The sequence below is a fragment of the Pangasianodon hypophthalmus genome, chromosome 3 (genome assembly GCF_027358585.1).
Source record: "Pangasianodon hypophthalmus isolate fPanHyp1 chromosome 3, fPanHyp1.pri, whole genome shotgun sequence".
In the NCBI taxonomy this organism is placed as follows: domain Eukaryota; kingdom Metazoa; phylum Chordata; class Actinopteri; order Siluriformes; family Pangasiidae; genus Pangasianodon; species Pangasianodon hypophthalmus.
The window spans coordinates 25,207,584-25,233,933 of record NC_069712.1 but is presented as its reverse complement, the minus strand read 5'-3'; the positions used below and the strand labels follow the sequence as shown (position 1 = coordinate 25,233,933).

At 40.0% G+C, this 26,350-nt stretch overlaps 1 protein-coding gene across 6 annotated transcripts in view; it reads left to right on the top strand.

The window, feature by feature from the left end:
* The window catches only part of LOC113542016 (signal-induced proliferation-associated 1-like protein 2), a 276,347-nt gene that overhangs the window by 235,655 nt on the left and 14,342 nt on the right, over positions 1-26,350 (top strand). For 4 of the 6 annotated variants that reach the window (XM_026939252.3, XM_053232932.1, XM_053232931.1 and 1 more), the window contains one exon: positions 21,241-21,372. The exons of 1 other annotated variant lie outside the window; for it this stretch is intronic. In XM_026939252.3, coding sequence (XP_026795053.1) covers positions 21,241-21,372 — 132 coding nt within the window. Of the gene's footprint in view, positions 1-21,240; positions 21,495-26,350 lie in introns of all 6 variants that reach the window. One more of the 6 variants, XR_008301510.1, reaches the window with a different exon arrangement.

Sequence of the window (26,350 nt, the reverse complement as noted above, 5' to 3'; positions counted from 1 at the left end):
CCAAAAAATCTGTCCAGGCTGTTTTAGATTATCTTGGTAAAATAAACAATAAGTCATTTCTCTTCACAATTTTATTGGTTTAATCAATCACATACTATGGGCAGGCAGATACATATGAGACTATTGCTTTTGGTTTAATCACTTTTCAGGAGCAATGAATCATTGTTTCAAAGAACTGTAAGGTGTACCAACAAATTTGTCCACTTTTGGTAGTTGTATGGAACACTAAAGCAACTATAGATGAACATACTATTAAAATTGCTTGATGGTAACTTAATGCTAAAACTGTGAAGTGTGTGCTGCAATGTGATTGGTGGCTGGTCGCTATGTTTTTAGAATAACCAAGTCAACCTAGTCAGTAGAAATCCACTCACAGTTTAGCACAACAATGCAGAACAACAAATTTTAGCTTCATAGGACAGACTGAGAAACAATTATTTGAATCTAACCCTGCCCCTACTGAAATCTGTAACATGAACTGTGTTTTATTTGACTTTTGTACTGAAGGAGCACATCAAGACTCAAACACTCAATTTATTTAAAATAACTGTGAGATTGGATTGGTGATGTGCTGGGTGTCAAACTGACATTTTGAGGCAGATACAGAACATGTATGTACCTCAGTAAAAGACATTTAGCTAGGAAGTAAAAATGTTTTTTTTTTTTTTTTTTTAAAAATGGTAGAGTTAAAAGCAAAGTTAAAGATAAAGACTTTATTTTGCAGGCTGTTATTCCCAAACCATGGATTTTCATATTAATAACATTAGTATAAGTAAAGGCCTCATATTTTTGTTTTACTAATGGTTAATGTGTGCATTTTGTCATATTTTCTTTGACCAGAGCATCCTCATGCCTCAATTTCAGGCAAATGTGAATTAATGAACTAAATGGACTTTCCTGTGGTCTCTTTATTCTCTATAATAAGCACTGCATTCCTAGTGGGTGGATACAGACTGTTCTTGAACATGAGGTTTTCACGTGCTAATTGTGTTAATTGACCCAGTGTGCATGTATCAGCTACAAACAACCACACAACTCTATATTAATTAAAGTGCAATCACACATAGTGCAAGTCCAGCTCCTCTCACAGTAGTGCAGTGTTCAGTGCTCATGCATGGCGCACTCTGATTGGTCAATCCAGTGAAGCCCATTTAAAGGGACTACAGCTTCTTTAAAACAGGATTATCTCCATTGAGAACAAACAGACTCCTATCTCTCACTTTTCCTGGTGACATACAGTCAAAGAAAAAGAAAACACACCCTCCTTCAATTCTATGTTTTTATCAGGGCCTAAATAATAATTTGGTCCTCATCAACTTCTATAAATAAACAAATAGCCTCAGGTGACAAGAAAAAAAACATAACAGGTTTCAATATTTAGTCATTTTATCCCAAAAGTAAACCAACATTCAGAAACCAGGTGGGGAAAAATAAGTACACCCTATAATTCAGTAACACGTAGAACCACAACATGTAGAACAAGTAAATGTTTTCTGTAAGTGTTTATCAGTCTCTCATCATTTTGGAGAAATGTTGGCTCACTGTTCTTTACAACATTGCTTTAGTTCTTTGATGCTTGAGGGCAAGATTCTGCCATAGCATCCCAGTGGGTTTGAGGTCTGGACTTGGCCATTCCAACACCACGAGTTCTCAAAAGTAGGTTTTGCATATTAAGCAAAATATCAGAAATGTGAGTATGTGGAGCTAAATGGTCCAAAAAGCAAATATTTAGGGGGTAAGGAGATAAAGCATGAGAGAAGAAGATGTTTCACTGTACTCCTTATTTTACAAAAGATATGCTTGTTTTTATGTGCATTGTCATTCATTTATTATAGCACCCTGGTGGATATGTGTCATTTCATTTGGCTCAGTACGGGGTGGGATGTGGGACATTCTCACCAAATTCGGTGGCAATATGCCACTGATAACCCTGTCTTATAGTTTAAGTAAATTGGGCTCCACATCATTAGAATTTCATTAGAAATGTGGCAGCCATATTCTTTACAAACAGGGTCACACTCTGCTGAGTAGTTTGACACCCAAATTCTGAAGATAGGACAAAAATCCTAGGACAAGTTCTCAAAAGTACGCTTTACAGATTAGCAAACAATCTAAGTGGGAGAGCATGCTTTGAAGGTGATAAGGAGAATCTTGTATTGAATACGGAAGCGAATGGGTAGCCAATGAAGTCTGTGTAGGATGGGAGTCAGCTAGGGTTCTCACTTTTTCTAAGTTTCTAAGTTCATGCCTTCATCACTTCTCGACTCGACTACTGTAATTCTCTTTTCTATGGTCTACCAAACACAACATTAAATAAACTTCAATATATCCAGAACTCTGCAGCTAGGGTTCTCACTTTTTCTAAGAAATACTCTCACTGTAGGATGGGAGTAATATGAGAGTATTTCTTAGAAAAAGTGAGAACCCTAGCTGCAGAGTTCTGGATATATTGAAGTTTATTTAATGTTGTGTTTGGTAGACCATAGAAAAGAGAATTACAGTAGTCGAGTCGAGAAGTGATGAAGGCATGAACCAGTGTCTCAGCGTCAGTGATATTTAAGAAGGGACGTAAACGAGCAATATTACAGAGGTGAAAGAAGGCAGATTTGGTGAGTGAAGAAATGTGAGGTAGGAAGGAGAGAGAGGAGTCAAAGATTATACCCAGGTTTTTAACGGTGGTAGAAGGTCGAACCAAAATCCCAGCAATGTTGACATTATCAGCACAGAAAGGAGCAACATTTTTTGGTGAGCCGACAAGTAGTAGATCTGTTTTATCAGTGTTGAGTTTGAGAAAGTTACTGGCCATCCAAGCATTTATATCATTAATACACGCTGTTATGGAGTTGGTGGGAAAAGGAGAGTTGTGTTGAGAACTGATATAGAGCTGGGTGTCGTCTGCATAGCGATGGAAGTTAAAGCCATGATGACGAATAATGTTACCTAAAAGGAGCATATAGATGATGAAGAGTAAAGGCCCAAGAACAGAACCCTGAGGAACACCGTGAGAGATAGGAGCAGTAGAGGACTTAGCCTGGCGGACAGAGATGTAATGCTGGCGGTCAGACAGGTAAGAAGTGAACCAAGATAGGACAGTTCAAGAAATACCAAGAGCAGAAAGTCGTGAGATTAGGATACTGTGAGAGATAGTGTCGAAAGCAGAGGAAAGATCTAAGAGAATTAAAATGCTAATGGAAGAGAGTCAGTGGCCATAAGAAGGTCATTGACAACCTTAAGAAGAGCTGTCTCAGTGCTGTGAAGAGTGTGAAAACCGGACTGGAAACATTCATAGAGGTTATGAGATGACAGATAAGACTGGAGTTGAGCAGCAACAACTTTTTCAAGTAACTTTGAGAGAAGCGGAAGATTTGAAATTGGTCTGTAATTGGCCATATCAGAGGGGTCAAGGCCGGGTTTCTTTAACACTGGTGTGACAGCTGCAGTTTTTAATTCAAGAGGAACAACACCAGTGCTGAGAAGGTGAGAAATGAGAAGTGAAATAGGCCGCGAAATAACAGGTGCAGTGTTTTTGAGTAGAGCAGTAGGAGCAGGATCAAGATGACAGAAAGATGGATTAGATTTTTTGAGTAGCTCAGAGATATAAGCAGGGGTTGGTGGGTCAAAATCAGTAAAAGTACCAGGTGCAAAATCAGAAGGGAAGAAGTGCAAGAATGACTCACAAAGGTCTACTGAGTTATTCATGACAGGTGTAGGAGGGTTGGTGAGTTTATTGACTACAGAAAACAGTGTTTTAGGACGGGAGGATGCATTGGTAATGAGGGCAGAATAGTAAGTGGAGCGTGCAGTATTTAAAGCAGATTTATATCGTTGGATATGGTCCTTGTAAGCAATAAGATGCACGTTCAAGCCAGTTTTCCTGTAGAGGCGTTCAAGGCGACGACCAGTAGTTTTCAGTTTGCGAAGTGCAGGGGTAAACCAGGGAGATGTATGTGAAGAAGGTACAAGTCTGCATTTAAGGGGGGCATGTATATTAAGGGCAGTAGAAATAGAGGAATTATATTTGGCAAGGATATCAAGGGCACTTGTGTGTTCAGTAATGTCAGAAAGATATGTTTGTATAGATTCAGTAAACAGTAATGGATTAACAGAGTTGAGGTTACGGAAAGTAATGGCAGATTTCACCCTAAGGCGAGGGAGAGGCATTTCACAGTTCAAGAGGTGATCAGAAAGTCCAATCTGAGAGCCAAGCACAGAAACATTACGTAGACCAGTAGTACAAACCAAATCAAGTGTGTGACCTTTTAAGTGTGTAGGAAAGTCAATATGCTGTACGAGATTGAAACATTCAAAAACTGACATGAGTTCGCGGGAATCCGCACAATCAATATTAACATGTATGTTGAAATCACCAAGTAAGATAACAGAAGAAGACATTGATTTAGGTGGATGATACGAGAGAATTACAATCATGGGAGATGTACCAGAGATTTTGAGAACTAGATATTCAAAGGTTGAAGTCACATGAAAGTCAATGGTATTGACTGGGATGTTACTGCGGTAGACAGCAGCTAGACCACCACCCCTAGATGTCAAACGAGGTTTGGCCAGGTAGCTGTATCCAGAGGGAGTGAGGAGATTTAGGTGGAAATAGTCATTAGGAATTTGACATGTTTCAGTAAGCAGCAGAAAGTCTAGGTGTTTCTCAGTTAGTAACATGGAAAGCACAGTAGCCTTATTCGTGAGTGACCGACAGTTAAACAGCGCTAATACAGGATGTGACGCGCAATCATTGCGTGTGTGTAGATCAGTTAGAGATGGAGCACAGGATACAGTAATTAATGAGGTAAGATTTATTCCACGGTGGTTAGCCGGCATCATAGAGTAGCGTATATCCGAGCGGTTAGACCAGACAGATGGAATAAATAAGGATGTCAGGCAGCGCGATGAGAAGTGGTGGCGACAGGAACGATGAATGTAATGCGGCCGTCTAGCAATCCCAAGCTCCTTGCAGAGCCTGTATGTAGTCGCGTCGAGGCGAGGGTGCGATTTCAGGCTATGCAGCTGAGATATCGAGTAGTTGAGCGCCATATCAACAACGCAGCTGAATAATAAGCCCAGAGTTATAACTCTAAGCAGAGCAGGCACTGGAACATTGCGAGCGGTCATAGACATGGTTAGATGAGAAGGCACAACATCACTGGCGATTGAAGAACACACTTCATTTGCAATAGTACGCAAGAGAGCCGCGGCACTCTCGTTGCTGATAGCGCACGATCAACGCAGTATGGAGACCTTATCAGTCAAATTAGATGGCAAGGGGTGCCTCACCATCCAAAATACTGTCTACGATAGAAAAACGAGGGAGTGGAGACTGACCCGCCAGCTTCGTGGAAGGCCCAATGGAGCGCGAAGATCAAAAGACAACAGCAGAGTGGTGTGATTTGGATGAATAGCCAACGATAATCCACTGTAAAATGACAACAGTAAAGTCCAAACTGTGAACCAGTAAAGTCAGGTATCCGGAAAAACAGGAGAGAAGATGAAACGACAGACGCGAAACATGACAGAGCAGAGTATTAAACTTTCATTCAGCTGGTTGATCTCATCAGTTCAATATGGGTTCAGAGTTGTGTACAGATTATGATGTAACAGACTGTTTGAAGAACTCCACCATAGCAGAAAGTTTTCACCATAGCAGAAATCGTGGGGTGGTATTTTCATTTCAAATTTTTTTAGCATCTGAAACTGAAATGTAATTCAGCCATTTCTGTGCCATATCTATTGTAGAGTATTCTTAACAAATTTACATTCACAGTGACACAACTATTCAAAGTTTCTAGGGTCCTGTAAAGGGCAGGAACAATTTCCCTACCTGAATCGTTTTGAACTGTATTGTCAAGATGATCAAAACTTTCCAACAAAGCATCCTTTAGTTGGCAGAATTCTCTCAATGCACCGTCGAGCTCCTCTTGGTTGTTATTGACTTGTCCAATGTTATTTTCTTCTTCTTCAATGTCCTCCTCTTGTTCTTCTATGGTATCACTCACATCTAAAGGAGAATAAAAATCATATAAAATGTATGAGAGCGCTTTATGCACTGAAAGAATGGTTGAAATAGAATGCAGTGGAAGACAAAATATACAATATCATCTCACCTGAAGCATTTGAATCAACAATGATAGTCGAGGTGTCCTCAGATTCTGAATATGACAAACAAAATATAAATGCATATAGTAAATGAAAGATTTTACAGTATGGAGTATTCATATTCATCTTACTTATGTTGTGACTTACATGTAGTTTGCAGGATTTTTCTAGGCTGTGTAACTACAGCAGCTATTGGTCTTTGGATAGATTGGTTATGTTCCAGTGATCTAGGATTCACATGGCCTTGTGTGGACGTTTCAGGAAACTCATTGTCAGAAATAATCACATCATCATTGTCTAAACAATCAGTAAAACAAATATAATATTCTCTTGGTAACATACAAGTTACCTTTTAGTTCACAACACTGTTTTAAGAGATAAATTGAAATTATCTAGGAGGCTTGAGCTCGTTTGTTACGTTTTGCTAGACACTAGAATCAGATGAGCATAGTTTGGTCTTGCTCTGTAATAAAAATTTATTGAAAATTAAACTGTAGGTATAAAAGTATACCTCAATACATAATGACTGGTTAAGTAGACAGAACTTACCAATGTTCTGAATATTTCATATGTTAAAATATTGTATAGGTTATTATCAGAATGTAAAATGACTTAAACATTCTAATATAAATAAATTGAATGAAATTAAACATTTAAAATAAAACTTCTTACCAGTTGAGAAGTCCATGGTCTCAAAGTTTTGAAGGAGAGCTTGGAAGTTCTTTAACCTTTGTTGGATTTCCGAAGATGTGAAATCTCTTGGCAGACTTCCAGAATGCGAAAGTTTTGGAAATATTAGCCTTTATAGGGTGTTTCCCGACATATTTATGGTGGGAAACTCGGGCAATTCAAAGTTACGTGTGTCCCTTACACATATGTTCTTAACATCCAGGCTGTGTGTGTTTGTGTTTATATATGTGACTGTATATCATATATGGCCTGAATACAGTCTCTTTTTTGCAATTTTCCCCAAATTTGCAAATTTCTCCATTCAGTCACAATCATAGGTGGCAATTTACATAGTGTTTTAGATCCACACATCAGTTGCTTTACACATACCTCTAGTCAGACATTCATCAACCATAATTAAACAATTATGGACTGGTAGACATTTGGAGATTACAAAATCCAGCTATCTGTGAATATTCTCATCATATTACTCCTCACATCATAGAACCTACTCACATATTGACCATGTACTCACAAATAACTCTATTGTACATAGATTAATAAAGGCAGAGATTCATTGCATTGCAATTTCAGACCACATCCCCACATTCCTATCAAATTCAGAAACCCAACCCCCCCTCCACACCAATGATGGCTTTTAATAACTCCCTGCTCAGAGAAAGTGAATTGAATTCCTACTTTCAACAAAAATGGTCATCCTTTTTTAGAAATCAATAGCACACCTGAAATATATGCTTGTAAACTATGGAAAACCACAAAAAACAGTAATGAGAGGGAAAACAATCTCATTCAGCAGTCAATTCAGAAAAAGCAAAAATGGAACATAATTTAAAATTAAAAATATAAAGAGCTTAGGCCAGGTAGCCCCTCAAACACCTACAGATCAAATCCTTAAAGAATTTCAAAATGCTAACCTCACTTTTCATATTATTAAAAAAAAGAAATTTTACTTCTTAGATTGCACCAAGAACATTTAGAATATGGAAACAAATCAAGGAAACTCACTCAAGATTCAATGGAAATAAACAATAATTTTACATCCTATTACTCAAACCTTTATAAACAAGAATATTACACATCAGTAGAAGAGATCAATACTTTTATGAGGGATGTCACCCTTCCAAAACTCACAATCCGATACACTGGAAATAGTAAATTTCCAGGACCAACAGTTATCCAGCAGAATTTTATAACCATTTCTGGCCACTTCTTGCACCTTTATTTATGCAAACAATATCTGAAATCCTCAGTATCTTGATACCCAAACATATGAACACAGCCCTTATTTCACTTATTCCCGAAACCAGACAAAGACCCCACAAATTGAAATCAGACTAGAATCTGTAGTACAGTTATTAGTCCACCCAGATCAGACCGGTTTTATTAAAGGGAGGCATCCCTCAGAAAATATGCAAAGACTATTTAATCTTATACACCTCTGCAACTGCCTCTTCCCATAAAACCTCAACCATAATTGCATCCCTAGATGATGAAAAGGTGTTCATAGTGTATGCTGGCCTTTTCTTTCCACCATAAAACATTCAGATTTGGGCAGTATTTCCTACAGTGTCAGCAAAAACTAATGGATACATCTTTAAACCATTCACCATACACAGAGGAACATGACAAGGATGCCCACTGTCACCATTACTTTTTGCATCATTTAATGACCCACTTGCTGCAGCAATCAGAGAAAATAAAAACATTAAAGGACTCCAGAGTAATTCACACCAACACAAAATAAACCCTTACGCAGATGACGTTATATATAAGAGATCCATTTACTTCCATCAAACTTCAAGATCTCTTTAAGCTTAATTTCACACCACTACTTCAGTTGATAAAAGATCTGTTTAGGTGGAACAAATTACCTTGATCACTAATAGGATGAATCTCCACGATCAAAATGACGATACTCCCCCTGTCTACCCACCACAAGTTCAAGTTCAGTTTATTTATATAGCACATATAAAAACAGCCACACGACTGACCAAAGTGCTGTACAGAGGTTCAGAAAAAGAGTAAAATAAAATAAAGTAAAACTGGTTCTACTCTCTTGATTCAGCTGTAACCTTTTTGCAGAAAACAAAATCCCTTGGGGATACAGTGCTTCAAATTTTTATTGCCATCTTCTCTCTAACCAACTAAAGTACATTCGGTCATGGACAAATGCTACAAATACTACATGGGTAGACACTGAACAGGCAATAGCCCAAGATTTGCTGTTGAAAGACTTACCACTTATAGATAATTTCATTAAAACCTATTTCTGCTACAAAAGCAACACTACTTATACAGCTCTGACTGCATGGAGGAAAGCAAAGAAAATACTTTTCAAAATTTCTGCAATTTTGAGTGTCATTTCTCTGATATCCATGAGAAACTCAATCAAGACAAATCAAGAAAAATAATATCACAAGTATATAAACTCCTTTTAAATCATGACGACTCGTCCTTCCCAATAGACAAATTGTTATCTGATCTCAGCTTGGAGCATACAATAATAAACTAGCAAATCATATGCAACAATATCTTCTCTATGTCTGGCAATACTCAGTTAATACAATGTGAAATATTACATAGATCACATCTCCCCACATGTATATTATACCACATGGGTTTTAGCAATAGCAACAAATGTAAACACTGCCCAGATTCAATCGATGATTACTTTCATGCACTTTGGTCATGTTCATACATCCAGTCCTTCTGCTCAGAGGCCCTGAACAGGCTGTCTGTGATCCTCAGCATCCCACACTGCCCCTCCATCACAATACTGGCTGATCTATCATCACTTCAAATACCCCAGCAGTACTATGGGGTTAGAATTGTTTCATATTTACAAATAAATAGATTACGATCCACAAATGGGGGCAGTCGTGGCCTAATGGATAGAGTGTCAGACTTGCAACCCGAAGGTGAACCTGAAGGACATGGGTCCGAGTCTCAGGTCCGGCAGGAATTGTAGGTGGGGGGAGTGAATGACCAGCGCTCTCTTCCACCCTCAATACCACGACTGAGGTGAGACCCTTGAGCAAGGCACCGAACCCCCAACTGCTCCCTGGGCGCTGCAGCAAAAAAGGCTGCCCAGTGCTCCGGGTGTTTGTTCACAGTGTGTGTGTGTTCACTACTGTGTGTGTGCACTTGGATGGGTTAAATGCAGAGCACAAATTCCGAGTATGGGTCACCATACTTGGCCACAAGTCACATCACTTCACTTCTTCTTCAAATGTGGAGAGATTCACAAAAATTAAACACATTCACAAATAAATAGAATGAGATCCAAAAATATGTGTTCGGAGTTTCATTGTTGCATTGACACCTCTTTGGACTGTATATTGAGAGTTCCCTTGAACAGCTACCAAATACAAATTCAGTGCTTGGAATCAACTCCAGAACTTTTATCTCCTTAAATTGTCATGAAATAATGAGGAAAAAGTCCACACCTGGCCATCAAGTGTAATACCTCAGTGTTCTATTTGTATTTATTGTAAAATAGCTTCATGGAAAGCTTTCATTATAAAATGATGTTCTTACATCAGATGCTTTTATATAGCCTATTTATTATTAATATTTTGTTAACTCAGAGCTATTGATGTGCAAGCCTAGGCATTTGCTATATACTTGTCAGAGGTTTGCAAGTATTAGCCTCTTAGCTTGTCACTTCCAAACGTGTGTAACGTACTAAAATTTTAGCTAGGAAACTTCTTCTAATAACCATATAAATCATACAAGTCATGCGAGTGACTGTATCATACTTTTTACAAAAGAACAACTGAGTTTTTAGAGATAAAGTAATAAATTAATTTATTATACAAAATCACAAATGAACAATATACGAAAAATAGAAACAAGGAGAACATACAAAGTTGATGACAGGATTGCGGACATAGGATGCGTGATGATAAACCATCTGGATGTATGATGGTAAAACATTTCTCTGATGGTAAAGCCTTCCCTTTATGGTAAAACCCCCATATTGTACAAAGCATACCTTTTTATACCCCTGAGCCTCTTTGAAGTGCATCATGACCAGAGTACCAAATAGAAGAGACACCACACATTTTATGTCAGGATGGACCCCTTGCTGGGTCACCCTAGTGAACTGTATATTACTTAGGTTCCTGAGAATCTAATTTAATCTAAAATTAAAGAGTCTGTGGAAACAAAGGCAAAAGGTCTCCCATGCAGCCCAGGTGGTCTCAGTATTTATATGTGTGGGTGAAGGTGTGTGTGAAGAAAACACACACATTGCAACATTTACTGTAAATGTTGTTTCCTAAACTTATATGATATTCATGATGTCATCATATTGTTTACCATGACATATGGATTAAGATTGATACCAAACATGCCCTATTTTAATTAAACACAGTTGAGATGATAGACTTGGTTTACATGGTCTCTCTGACCCACATTCCTGATCATTTTAACCTTAATCAAATTTCTGACATATGAAATCTACTATATAACAGTACACTCAACATTAGAAAAAATACAGGAGGAAATCATAAAAAAACAGGAGGAAATCATATTTAGATGGTTGTTCCCCATTACTGACACATTTTGAGAGCTGATTCCTCCTAATAACAATGACCCAAAAACAAAAGAATTGGCCTTGCTGTTCCAATACTTTCGGAGGGGACTGTGTGTGTGTATATATATATATATATATATATATATATATATATATATATATATATATTTTTTTTTTTTTTTAATTCAAAAAATGACTAATGTATAATCTGTTCTCATCAGAAAGCCAATGAATGACAATAACGAACACTTCAGTAGCTCTGTTAATGTTGGCTTCCTAATAACCCGATCTATTGCGTCAGCGTAAATAAAACCTCTTGGTATGTCATGTGTTTTGTATGAAACTGGGTGTTTTAGTTATCTTTTCTAATCTTCTGTAACCAAGGATACCTGTTGGGTACAACAGTGTTTTAAGGCTACTGTTGAAGAAATAAATAATACAAGATTTAAAGAAAAAAGTCATCAACCTACAGAGGGCTGAATTCAAAGACACCCCGAAAATCAAAGTGAAAAAATGATGCAGCAGGTTAGTCCACTGAAATTTCATTGCAGCAACTCAAAATTGGGACTCAGTAGTTTGTATGGCCCCCACGTGCTCGTATACATGTCTGACAACATTGGGGCATGCTCCTAATGAGACGACGGATGGTGTCCTGGGGTATTTCCTCCCAGATCTGGACCAGGGCATCACTGAGCTCCTGGACAGTCTAAGGTGCAACCTGGCGGCATCGGCTGGACCGAAACATAATGTCCCAGAGGTGTTCTATTGGATTTATGTCAGGCGAGCGTGGGGGCCATTCAATAGTATCAATTCCTTCATCCTCCAGGAACTGCCTGCATACTCTTGCCACATGAGGCCGGGCATTGTCGTGAACCCAGGACCCACTGCACCAGCGTAGGGTCTGACAGTGGGTCCAAGGATTTCATCCCGATACCTAATGGCAGTCAGGGTGCCATTGTCTAACCTGTAGAGGTCTGTGTGTCCCTCCATGGATATGCCTCCCAGACCATCACTGACCCACCACCAAACCGGTCATGCTGAACGATTTTACAGGCAGCATAACGTTCTCCACGGCTTCTCCAGACCCTTTCACGTCTGTCACATGTGCTCAAGGTGAACCCACACTCATCTGTGAAAAGCACAGGGTGCCAGTGGCGAACCTGCCAAATCTGGTGTTTAATGGCAAATGCCAATCGACCTCCACGGTGCCGGGCAGTGAGCACAGGGCCCACTAGAGGACGTCAGGCCCTCAGGCCACCCTCATGAAGTCTGTTTCTGATTGTTTGGTCAGAGACATTCACACCAGTGGCCTGCTGGAGGTCATTTTGTAGGGCTCTGGCAGTGCTCATCCTGTTCCTTCTTGCACAAAGGAGCAGATACCGGTCCTGCTGATGGGTTAAGGACCTTCTACGGCCCTGTCCAGCTCTCCTAGAGTAACTGCCTGGAATCTCCTCCATGCTCTTGAGACTGTGCTGGAAGACACAGCAAACCTTCTGGCAATGGCACGTATTGATGTGCCATCCTAGAGGAGTTGGACTGCCTGTGCAACCTCTGTAGGGTCCAGATATCGCCTCATGCTACCAGTAGTGACACTGACCCTAGCCAAATGCAAAACTAGTGAAAAACAGTCAGAAAAGATGAGTAGGGAAAAAATGTCAGTGGCCTCCACCTGTAAAACCATTCCTGTTTTGGGGGTTGTCTCATTGTTGCCCATCTAGTGCACCTGTTGTTAATTTCATTAACACCAAAGCAGCTGAAACTGATTAACAACCCCCTCTGCTACTTTACTGACCAGATCAATATCCCAGGTGTTTAATTGACTTGATGCTATACTCTGATTAAAAAGTGTTCCTTTAATTTTTTTGAGCAGTGTATTTAGTATCAGAACTTTACAAAATGGCCTGTGCAGGAAGTGCACATGTGCCTTTAAATAAAGGCACATGTGCACATGTGCACTATAATGGTTTTACAGGTGGAGGCCACTGACATTTTTTTCATTTATTTTTCTCTCTAGTTGAAGGATAAATTGCAAGCACTAATTGCCTTCAAGGTATAACAGATATAACACTGGCACACTTAGTAAAGCAACCGAGCCTCCAATGTGTTATGGATATGGCCTCACCATAAAGTATATCATATGAGTCTGTAGGACATAACGTATTGGGGGCTCGATGCTGAATTTGTCGGAGTTCCATTTCTTCAAGATCAATCATGTTGATCATCATTCGTCTACACACCCTCTTTGAATCGCATGCAGATGTAACAATCAATAGCCTAGATGGTGACGACTGTCATAGTGTAGTGACTTCACTCTTGAAATATTGTGACTTTTTTCTCATAATACTATTACTTTTTTTTCTCAAAATCTAATGACTTTATTCTTGAAATATGATGATTTTATTCTCGAAGTCTTATATTTTTATTTTTTTTTAACCGTGGCCCTAAAATGCAGTCATATTTGAGGGATACAACTGCACTATGAAAAACAACTGTATTTTTCTTTCAGTATTTTGATTAGTTACCTCTGTAAGCTGCACATAATTGCACTGTAATAAATTACCTTGCATGAGAGTAACAAAACTGAGCCACACACTTGAGGTCTGAAAAAAATGTTTTTAGTCCTTTACTGTGTTTAGTTTGGCTGTCATAATTTGTTTAATGAGTCTTCAGTCTAAAGTGAGAGTCTAGTAGTAAGTTGTTCAAATTCAAGTCTGAGTCAAGTACATATTGTTTAAGCAATTATTTTTGTTTGTATATTTTTATATATTTGTTAGGACAGCGTTGAAGTTGAATGATTGCAGTAAAGCCAGTTTTCCAATAATTCAGCTATCTAGATACTTAATGATCATGCCAGAGGTGACAGTGGCAAGGAAAAACTCCTGTGACAACATGAGCAAGAGACCATGAGAAGAACCACCTAGCAACACCCTAGCAACCAGCTGAGTTCCCTTAGCAACCAAATAGTTACAACATTGCAACCAACTGGTATTATATTGACAACTCCTAGAAACACAAAAGCAGTCACCTGCGACTCCTTAACAGCACCCAGCAACACCCTAGCAACCAGCTGAGTTTCCTCAGCAACCGGTTAGCTACAACCTTGCAACCAACTTGGATCATATTGAAATCTCCTAAAAACATCATAGCACACCACCTAGGACCCCATAAAAACCACCTAGCAACACCATAGCAACCACCTAGAAACACCCTAGCAACCAAACCGTTTAGCATAGCAATGACTTTGCAGCACTCTAGCAGCCACCTGTAGTATGATAGTAACAACCTAGCAACCAACTGGGTTAGCATATCAACCACCTAGTAACACCCTAGCAACCGAATTGAATAGGCTAGCAATGTTTTATATGTTAACACTTTAACAAAGCCTTTTACTTTTTAACCTTTATATGGTTAAATGTTCATAACCAAGTAGCAATGCCCTAGCAACCAATAACTTAGCAGCATTTTAGCATATTAATACTATAACCTTTAAACTTATTTCAAGTTTTTTAACATTTTAACATTTACATGTTATAAACTATTAGTGTTTTACATGCTTAACTGTAACACATTTTAACATTTTGAAATAAATGACAACAAAACATTGCAATATTGTTTTTGTCACCAATGAACAGTTTTGACCACCAGAGGTCGCCAAATGACTCTATGTTGTTGACTTGTAATTACCTTGCTCACCTGTACCTCATTGTCTCCCTGTCATGTGATCTATTAGCTTGTGTATTTAAACCCTGTCTCAAGTCCATGTCTTTGCTAAGTCTTTGTCTTCCTTTGTGTTGCAAACCCTGTGCCTTTTGTTACTGTTTGTTGCCTGCCTCTCTGTTAATGATTTTTGGATTTTCCCTTTGGATTTATTTGCCTTATCTCCTGAACCTCTGCCTGCCTCTGTGTTAACGATTTTTGGATTTTCCCTTGGATTTGTTTGCCTTCATGCTTGAACTTATTTTTTGGTGCTTTTTGTGTTTGGCCTTTAGAACCTTTTAATAAATCTTATGGACACTACCTGTTTTGCTCTGCACTTGAGTCTGTATTCTCCAATAGTCTAGTGGATAGGTGTTGGACTATCACTCCAGAGACCTGGGTTCAATCCCCACACTGTGACAGAAAGACTTAGCCATGACAGACTCAGCAGAAGCAACCACATCCTCTGGTAGAGCGGCAGCCATAGAATTTGAGCGTATCATGGCTGCCTTGAACAGTTTTGGCTCCACCATGGATTCACACCGCCAAGCCTTGTCTAACCAGCAGGACACTAGCACACCATGACCAAATCCTTCGACAGCTAGTTGAAACTGTAAGAAGTTTGGCGCCACCAGCTTCCCCCTCTGCTCTGCCTACTACGCCTGTCCCACAGGATCTCCCAGCTCCAGCGCAACTTCTAGGGGCTGAACCCCCCCTCCCAGCCCCCCAAAGGTATGACGGAGCTCTGGGAAAATGCCAGGGTTTTTTAATCCAGTGTCAACTGAAATTTGAACTACAACCTTTGACCTACCCTTCCGATAGGTCCAAGATGGCCTACATTATCACGCTGCTAACCGGCAAAGCCCTGGCCTGGGCAACAGCTATTTGGAAAAAGCAAGGTCCTGAATGTGCCAACTTCAAAAATTTCACTGACAACATGCTGAAGGTTTTCGACCAGTCCTCCTCAGGTCAGGAGGCAGCCAAGCAACTGCTGCAGCTCCGTCAGGGCAGGAACAGTGTTGCGGACTATGCCATTTCCTTTTGCACCCTTGCAGCGGAGAGTGGTTGGAATGAGCGAGCACTCATTTCTGCTTTTCTGAACGGCCTGTCCGAGGTTTTGAAAGACACTTTAGCCTCTATGGACTGTCCTGATGACCTAGACCTCCTAATCTCTCAGGCCATATGCCTGGACAACCGCCTTCGGGAACGCCACAGAAACCGTTCTAGTCTCCAGAAGACATATGAGCTGGCAGGTTCGACTGAGATCCCATCTACACCTCTTCCTGCGGTACCTGAACTAATGCAAGTGGGACGAGCTCGTCTGTCTCAGGCTGAAAGGGATCATCGCAGAAGAGAAAGATGTTGTATCTGCTGCGGCAAACCTGGTCACTTCAGAGCCTCGTGTCTGGAGTTGCTGGGAAAAGAGCCGTCCCGTTCAGCAGAGGGAGGGCTGTGACGGGAACAACTTTTACTCCCAAGTTCCCCAGCGGGGGTGTCTACCTTCCCATCATCATTACTTGGGGAGAACAGGTATACTCTTGTCAAGCCTTGGTGGATTCTGGTGCAGCAGGCAACTTCATAGATGCCAGACTTATGGAACAACTCAAGATTCCGAGAGTGGTTCTTGACACCCCTCTGTCTGTCACTGCGTTGGATGGCCGCCCTCTTGGTCCAGGCACTGTGACCTCCACTACTTCACCGATATGCCTTAAAGTGGAGAATCACCAGGAGGAATTATCCCTGCATCTTATTGATTCCCCTGAATTTCCTGTGGTCCTGGGGTTCCCTTGGCTAAACCACCATAATCCCCATATTGACTGGCTCACTGGTACTATCTTAGAATGGGGGCCCACTTGCCATGCTACATGCCTTTTCGCTAGTCCTTCCCTCAAGCCCAAAGCCCCAGACCCCTTCGAGCTAACCCATGTTCCTGCTGAGTATCTGGACCTGAAGGAGGTTTTTAGTAAGAAAAGAGCATCCACCCTCCCACCCCACAGACCCTACGACTGTGCCATAGAACTCATACCTGGTACCAGCCCTCCTCGGGGACGGATCTTTTCATTTTTGCTCCCTGAACGTAAGGCGATGGATACTTATAAGAGATGCCTTGGCTTCTGGGTTCATTCGTCCATCTACTTCTCCAGCAGGGGCTGGATTCTTCTTTGTTGGCAAGAAAGATGGCGGTCTACGACCATGTATTGATTACAGGGGCCTTAATAAAATTACCATCCGTAATCGTTATCCTTTGCCACTGATGTCCACAGCATTTGACTTACTTCAGGGGACCACCATTTTTACTAAATTAGACCTACGTAATGCGTACCATCTAGTTAGAATCCGTGAAGGGGATGAATGGAAAACGGCCTTTAATACCCCGTCTGGCCATTATGAGTATCTAGTAATGCTGTTTGGATTGACCAATGCCCCAGCGGTGTTCCAGGCTTTTATCAATGACGCCCTCAGAGACATGATAAACCAGTTCGTGTTTGTCTACCTGGACGACATTTTAATTTTCTCCCGGTCCCTACATGAGCATTACCACCATGTGCGCCAAGTTCTCCAGAGACTTCTTAGGAACCACCTGTATGTCAAGCCAGAGAAATGTGAATTTCACGTCAAAGAGGTCTCTTTCCTCGTCTTCATCATCAAGGAGGGCAGAGTTGGTATGGAACCTAAAAAGACACAGGCTGTTTGAGAATGGCCCACACCAAGTACTATAAAGGAGGTACAAAGGTTTCTTGGCTTTGCTAATTTTTATCGCAAATTCATCAGAGACTTTAGTTCACTGGCCACCCCAATTTCTGCCATGACTAAGAAAAGTACCTGCCCTTTTTTGTGGACAGGAGAGGCTTACGAATTTACGAATCTCAAGCAATGCTTTTCCTCAGCACCCATCTTGACGCTGCCCGATCCAACCTTCCGTTCATTGTGGAGGTTGATGCATCAGATGTGGGAATAGGCGCCATTCTTTCCCAACGCTCTATTGATGGCAAATTGCATCCTTGTGCCTTCCTCTCTCACCGCCTGACTCCCACTGTGTCTCGATGTGATGTTGGAGATCGGGAGTTGTTGGCGGTTAAGCTCGCCCTAGAAGAGTGGAGACACTGGCTAGAAGGGGCCCAGCATCCATTCCTGGTGTGGACGGATCATAAAAATCTGGAGTACCTCCAACAAGCTAAGCGCCTGAACCCCCGCCAGGCCAGATAGGCACTATTCTTCACTTGCTTTGATTTCACTCTGTCATATCGTCCCGGAACTAAGAACAAAAAGCCTGATGCTCTCTCAAGGCAGTTACATAACTCCAGTCAAGGGAGTGAAACCAAACCAGTCATCTCTCCATCCCAAATTGTGGCACCCATCCGCTGGGGAATTGAGGCAGTGGTCAAGCAGGCACTTCAGACTGACCCAGATCCCGGAACAGGCCCTGCAGGACTCCTATTCGTACCCAAAGCTGTAAGGTCCCAAGTGCTTCTATGGGGACACTCTTCGCACCTCACTGCTCACCCTGGGTATCAAAGAACTTATGAGATCCTCCACAGACGTTTCTGGTGGCCTGGTATGTCCAACGATGTGAAGGGGTTTGTGGCTAGCTGCTCCGTGTGTGTCCAGAGCAAGAATCAGCAACAAAAACCACAAGGTCTCCTGCACCCTCTTCCCATCCCGAATCGCCCTTGGTCCCATCTCTCACTGCACTTCATCACAGGCCTGCCCACCTCTAAAGGTAACAGTGTAATTGTAGTTGTTGTGGACAGGTTCTCTAAAGCCTGCCATTTTATACCTCTGCCTAAATTACCTACAGCATTTGAGACGGCTGAACTGGTCATTGAGCATGTTTTTCGAGTTTTTGGTCTTCCCCAGGACATGGTGCCTGATCAAGGTCCCCAGTTCTCCTCCCGTGTATGGCGTGCCTTTTTGGGGCCACTGCCAGCCTCTCCTCTGGTTACCATCCCCAATCTAATGGGCAGACGGAAAGAATTAATCAGGAGCTGGAGACCACACTTAGGAGTCTGGCATCTGACAACCCTTCATCCTGGAGCTCTCAGCTTCTGTGGGCGGAATATGCACACAACACTCTCCAGTCCTCTGCTAGTGAGAATTTACCTTTTCAAGGTCAGTTCGGATTCCAGCCCCCCCTGTTCCCTGAGCAAGAGGATGATGCCGGCGTGCCTTCTGTTTCACTCTTCATCAGGCGTTGCAAAAAGACCTGGCAAAAAGTCCGGCAGGCCCTGCTGCGGACTTCCAAGAGGAATCAGGCTCAAGCCAACCGTCGCCGCAGGCCAGCCTATTGTTTCCGTCCTGGGCAGAGGGTGTGGCTATCCTCTAGAGATCTCCCCTTGAGGGTGGACTCCCGCAAGCTTGCCCCCCGTTTTGTCGGCCCCTTCAAGGTCATCCGCAAGGTCAACCCTGTCACCTATCGGCTCCAGCTGCCCCGTTCCCTTAAGATCAACCCCACCTTCCATGTATCCCAGCTACGACCTGTGCTCATTTCCCCCCTGGCTCCCGCCCCCAAAGCTCCACCTCCACCCCAGATCATTGATGGTCAACCGGCCTTTACAGTCCACCGACTGATGAACTCTCGCCAGGTTCGAGGTGGGATCCAGTATCTGGTGGACTGGGAGGGATATGGCCCTGAGGAACGCTCCTGGGTTCCAGCCCGGGACATCCTAGACAAGAGCCTTATAAGGGACTTTCATCTTCATCATCCTACTGCCCCTAGGAACGTCAGGAGACGTTCTTAGAGGGGGGGGTCCTGTCACCAGTGAACAGTTTTGACTAACAGAGGTCGTCAAATGACTCTATGTTGTTGACTTGTAATTACCTTGCTCACCTGTACCTGTCATGTGATCTATTAGCTTGTGTATTTAAACCCTGTCTCAAGTCCATGTCTTTGCTAAGTCTTTGTCTTCCTTTGTGTTGCAAACCCTGTGCCTTTTGTTACTGTTTGGATTACCTGGTCTCCTGAATTTTCTGCCTGCCTCTGTGTTAACGATTTTTGGATTTTCCCTTTGGATTTATTTGCCTGATCTCCTGAACCTCTGCCTGCCTCTGTGTTAACGATTTTTGGATTTTCCCTTGGATTTGTTTGCCTTCATACTTGAACTTATTTTTTGGTGCTTTTTGTGTTTGGCCTTTAGAATCTTTTAATAAATCTTATGGACACTACCTGTTTTGCTCTGCACTTGAGTCTGTATTCTCCAATAGTCTAGTGGATAGGTGTTGGACTATCACTCCAGAGACCCGGGTTTGATCCCCCACACTGTGACAGTTTTATTTTTAACACGTTTAGCAGGTTCTATGCCAACATCAAAGTTCGTTCACTAAATTTAGCCATCCAAATACATTGACTTGAAAGAGCCAACATTCTGTTCTTCTTCTTCTTATTATTATTATTATTTATTATTATTATTATTATTATTATTATTATTATTATTATTATTGTTATTGTTATTATATTGAAACCTCTTACAAACATCATAGCAACCAGCTGGGTCTCCTCCAACACTGTAGCAATGAACTGGGATAGCAAAGGAACAAGTTAGCTTAGCAACCACCTTGCAACATCCTCAGAAAAAACTTGAATAAGCTAGTGGCATTTTTATATATTAACACTTTAACATAGTGTTTAAAATTTTAACTTTTACATGCTTAACTGTTCATAACAACCAGCCAGCAGCACCCTAGCAACCAACAGCTTATCAGCATTGTAGCATATTAACACTATAACCTTTAAACCTTTCAACGTATTTAACATTCTAACCTTTACATGTTATAAACTTTTAGCCTTTTAACTTTTACATGGTAAACTGTTATGTTTTAACATTTTGAAATCATTGACAACAAAACATTGTAATATTGTTTAACACTTTTAGCATGTTTAGCTAAAATTTATTCTTATAGTTATTATTGTGATACTGCAGAACCTTCTTCTGGATTTCTAGTTCCTCTGCAGTTTGTGGTTCCTGAATGGATTGCTTCAGTTGCAGCATTTCACATTTTAACATTCGTTTAGCAGGTAAGACATGCCTGCCATTGCTGCTTCTGACGTGGACATACAGAAAAGGGTTGATTTCAGCTACTGATTTAACTACTGATAAAAGAGAGGCCAGTGCTGTGAAGTGGAGTGGCAGAGATATATCCTCGAGAGTGTGCAGCAGGTACAAGTTATTGATCTGTGTGTGTGTGTGTGTGTGTGTGTGTTTGTGTGTTCTTAGATGAGGTCTGGTTTTCTGATGGTTCGTTGGCAGACAGGTCAAAGTTTAGTGATCCAGGACTCCTCCCCCTACCGGACACTGCCACAGGTCTGGAGTGGTCTCATCTTGTTGATGTTGCTCAAGCCTTTGAAGGTAGGAACAGAAGTATAAATGCGTTTAGAAAAATTTAGAAAATAACTGTGTACTTCAGTAATAAATGTAGTGGTAGTAAAAATGCAGCATAGTACTTCAGTTTGCAGCTCTGCATATAGAAGGTAAGCACTGTTTTTAAATATCAGTGTAACAGCTAAGTTCACCAACCAAAAATATTCAGCTAACAGCAATCCTGTGATCAGAAACTGAATACAATTACAGGTTATTTTGTTCAGAATATTCAGCTAACAGTTTTAGGGTTGAAAATAAACTAAATGCTGCCAGCTGTCACATGCTTCTGCCCAGAATGATTCAGGCTGTAGGAGTAAGTGTAAGATTGTACTACTTAATCCATTGCTATCCTAAAACCAATTGTGGAAATAGATGCAGTGGAAGGTTAAATGCATGTATTAACATTATAACCAATATCTGACTCCAATATTCAACAAATTATCTGAATCCAATAAAAAGTTAGCTTAATAACTTTTTACATAAGGTAGTAAAAGTATATTATCTCAGCATTTAATTATACATATAAAAGTATGAAAGTGATGTTACTATGTCAAAGGCTATTATATAGTCTATTTAGAAAAAAAAAAATTCTGTTAGTTAAGGGGTTTCTATCGACAGGCAAGCCTATTTACTTGTCAGAGGATTTTATTATACTTAGTATTAGCCCTTTCACAGTAGCTTGTCAGAGGTCAGTTTCAAACATGTGTTTCACCTAAACTTCAGCTAGAGAACTATTTCTAGTAATCATTCATCCTACAAATCATGCAGTATTAAGTACCATACTTTCCTTCAGAAGAACTACAGAGTATTTTAGTGATAGCATAATAACAATGTATATTATACAAAATACAGTGAAAAATACAAGACACCCAGATAGTAAAAATAGAGAGAACTTACAGGGTCAATGAACTGAAATGGAGTCACTGGCATATGATGCAGACGGTATAGCAACAGAGAGAGAGATCAGATGAGACCAGATGGTAAAGATGTCTTGCCCAAGATCTTCTTCCCTCTTCCTCTAACTCTCACACCCTACTTATACACCATGTACCTCTTTGTTTACAATATGTAGTTTATATTTACATACAATGATTAGAGTATCAAATGGGAAGAACTCAATGTATTTAATGGCAGAATGGATCCCAAGCTGGGCAAACCCATTCCAGAATCACACATTAAAACCCTTCTATTACTTGTATGATACTTCTGATATCACCAGGATTAGACTGATATCAAACATGCCCTAGTGAAAACTTTAGTTACTCACAATGTAGATGACCATATTTAATTCATGTAGTCTTTCTGACCCACGTTCCTGATCATTTTAATCTGACCAGTCCAGAATCCACTTACTGCCTCAGTGTTATTTATTGTTAAATGTTATTTTAGCATAAACATGAGTGAAATTTGACCTGTTGGTGGCGCTAGAGGGTTTGAGATAAAGACTCGAAATTTGCTCAAATGTATAAACAAACTGTTCCCAACAAATGTGCAAAATTTCATAACTTTCCCGCAAGCGGTTCTATGGGCTGCCATAGACTTCAAGAGAAGATCTGCCAAATAAATACAATGTAAATTCACACTAAATGTAAATGTGTTGGCAAATGAATACATATACGTAACTGCTATTGACTACATCTCGACAATAACAAGTGTTACATGTGCAGTTATTCTGTTTAACACTTTCATCACAATTCTGGTCTTTCTTTTTTAATAAAATATTCATGAATGAGAGATTGCTCGTTTTCTTTTAGAAATATTTGTAGAATTCTATTATTAATGTCTAGTTTCTAGTATATTGATTTCTTAATACTTAAAATGCTAAAACTGATAGCATAAATATTTTTTGTTTGCTGTAGTTTTTTATTATGAAGTCACTGTTGAATTTATGCCTGTTCTTTAATTTCCTCATACATAACTCAGTAGTGATTCCTGAAGGATGTGTATTATATTATTTGTCTTGCATTAAACAGTTAAACAGAAATGGCATTAACATTCTCCTTTAAACCTGCAGAGAGAAAAACACACTTCTTCTTATCTAGGATTAATAGTACAAATGCATGTATATGCTATGCTACTACAAATATTTCACTGTCTAACAAACCCAAGCAATCACCTTTAACAACAAAACCACATAAAAATGTTAAGTACCAGCCAGTACTCTCATTTGCACTCACATTATATGTAGGTTAACATTACCACTCTTTGTTTCTTGTAAAATAATAGATGTCCTTATGTGTTTACTTGTCCCAAATTGCATCATTTCCTGTTTTGCCAAAGGGCCTAGTAGCAATCATAAGACATAAAAGTTATCGCACCCTCAAGACATTGTTCTAAAGCAATGTACCAAATTTGGTGTCACAAATGTAAATGGTCTGCACTTATATAGCACCTTTTAACCTTAGTGGTTCTACAAAGTGTTTTAAACTGTTTCTCATTCACCTATGCGCACACACACACACACACACACACCAATGAATAGCTTGCCCAAGGACACTTCGGCATGCGTAGGAGCCAGGGCTCAAACCGCCAACCCTGCAATTAGTGGACAACCCACTCTACCACCTGAGCCACAGCCACCCCAAAGAAAACCTTGTTGCCGAGATATGGCATCACTTCCTGTTTCACTAAAGCAGGACCCAATACAAAATATTCAGCTTGTAACTGTTGTCAGTAACAATCTCAAAATCCCATAATTCCAATTTGGTGTAGTTTGGAAAGCAGTGAGGGGAGGAGTAGCAAAAAAAATTCCTTCTGATCAAGATTTAAATGGCACATAGGCAATATGGGCCACTCTTACAAATGCATACACTTTTAGCAAAGTAAAACAAAGGAAAACAAATTGTGACAGAATTATAATTGTAGGCAAAGAACTTCAAAAGTTATTATATAGAATTAAATAGAATTATCCAAGATTTATTAGTATTTTCCAACAGGGGCAGCTAGTATGGAAGTTTTATTTCAATAAAAAAAAGTTGTAGCTGAGACACATTCTCACTTCCTTTATGGCACTTTCAAATTTGTTAGCATAATATGCATATTATTGGAAAACTATATAAAATATCAAAAATCATTTGATAACTTTTGTAAGACATGAAACAAGTTTCAATGAATTTCAAAATGGTAAACAGGAAGTACTCTTGAAATTCAGACGCTACTCACTTACCCTAGAGAATCATAGGAATGTAAAACTAAGAATGTAGAACTGTGAATTTAGCACAAGTTATTGTAAATAAAATTAGTAAATAAAAATAAAATTAGGAAAATTATTGAAGTTGTCACAGTTTTTGTCCACAGGTGGCACAGTCATTGAGTTTTTTGGGGACATTAGGGAGAGGCCCTGAAGATACAGTCTCATGACAATATGCAAATGTGTTACTGAGATACAGCCTATCATCCTGTTTGAAGCATTTGCCAGTCCATTATGGGAGAATGGTTTTGAATATCAAAGTTCCTATGATAACTTTTGATTACACAGGTCGCAAAATGATGTGAGCCAAATTTGGTGAAGACCAAGGTTTGTGTCAGTGTACAAGGTCGTTGCTGAGATATAGCCAAATTTGCCAAATTTGGTGATGATTGGACAAAATTTGTAGGACGATTTTTCTCAGGAGGACGTTCCATAGGAGGATGTTCCTTAGACCCTCCCCAATCAGTGTGCCAAATTTCACAACTTTTTACCAGATGGATAACCAGAAGAAGAAGAATAAATCAGAGAATAACAATAGTATGCCTACGAACCTTCGGTGCTTGGCTACATAATAATAATAATAATAATAATAATAATAATAATAATTATTATTATTATTATTATTATTGTTATTATTATTATTATTATTATTTCTAAAAAATGTGCAAGAAAATTAGTTTCAACTAATCTGATCAAGAGCGTCACTGTAAATGGCGTTGTAGTAATAAAGCTAAGAGCCCGCCCTTTGACTCTGTTGGAAAAGGAATACAAACTGTATCAATTTTATTATTATTACTATTGTTAGTAGTAGTAATTATTAATATTATTATTAGTAGTAGTAGTAGTAGAAGTAATTCTGTGTGTAACAGTACTTCTTACTTCCTACAAAAAAATAAGTTTCTCCTGTTGTAATACTCCTGCATCTATTTCATGCCTAAAAGGATGTTTTGACACATGCTGTAATGAAAACCTCATACAGTCTGTTTTTGCACGTGCACCGACCGATCAGCCAGTGACCGGAAGTGGTTGGAACTAGATCGGCAGATCAGGCTAAATATAGCGTGTTCTATGTGCCGATTAATGCAGAGTGCACGCTACATGACTTTCAATATTTCAGACTCACTAACCCTTTCACACTACATGACTTACATACATGACGCTTGCAATTCAATCACTGGTAGATGAGGTGCACATACTACACCATCTTTCACCTCAAGAGATCTCTGCTGAAGTGTGCCTTATCCCAAAATTGTATGGAAATGAAAGAAATGAAATGTGAGAAAATGTAGAGAAAGGAAAGTTTGAGGAGACATGGACAGCATACAGTGAATAGAAACATAGCTCTTTTATACTGTGTACCAGCAGAAATCATGTCATCTTTGTGTTTATTTTTGCTGTTCTTAAGAACCATTTGGGTATAACATGCCAAATATTTCATATAGGAGCATTATTACTGTGCTTTCATTTTGTCCTCACACGCTCACAGGGGGGAAAAAAGTGGAAAGTTTTTTGACTGGCCAAGTCAATCACCAGACCTTAACCCAATTGGGCGTGCATTTCACTTCCTGAAGAGGAGTCCGAAGGGAGAAACCAGCAAAACAAATGTTTTTGGCTAGTTTCCTGGGGTGTAGTCAGTCCTTTTACAATGGGGTTGATAGACAGGATAGAACAATGGCTCTATTGGGGTGACAATCTAGGGTGGGACAAAACACTTATCTGCATCTATAGAAAATGACGTAATGTGACTTCCCTTGTCTGCATACAGCCTGAATATGA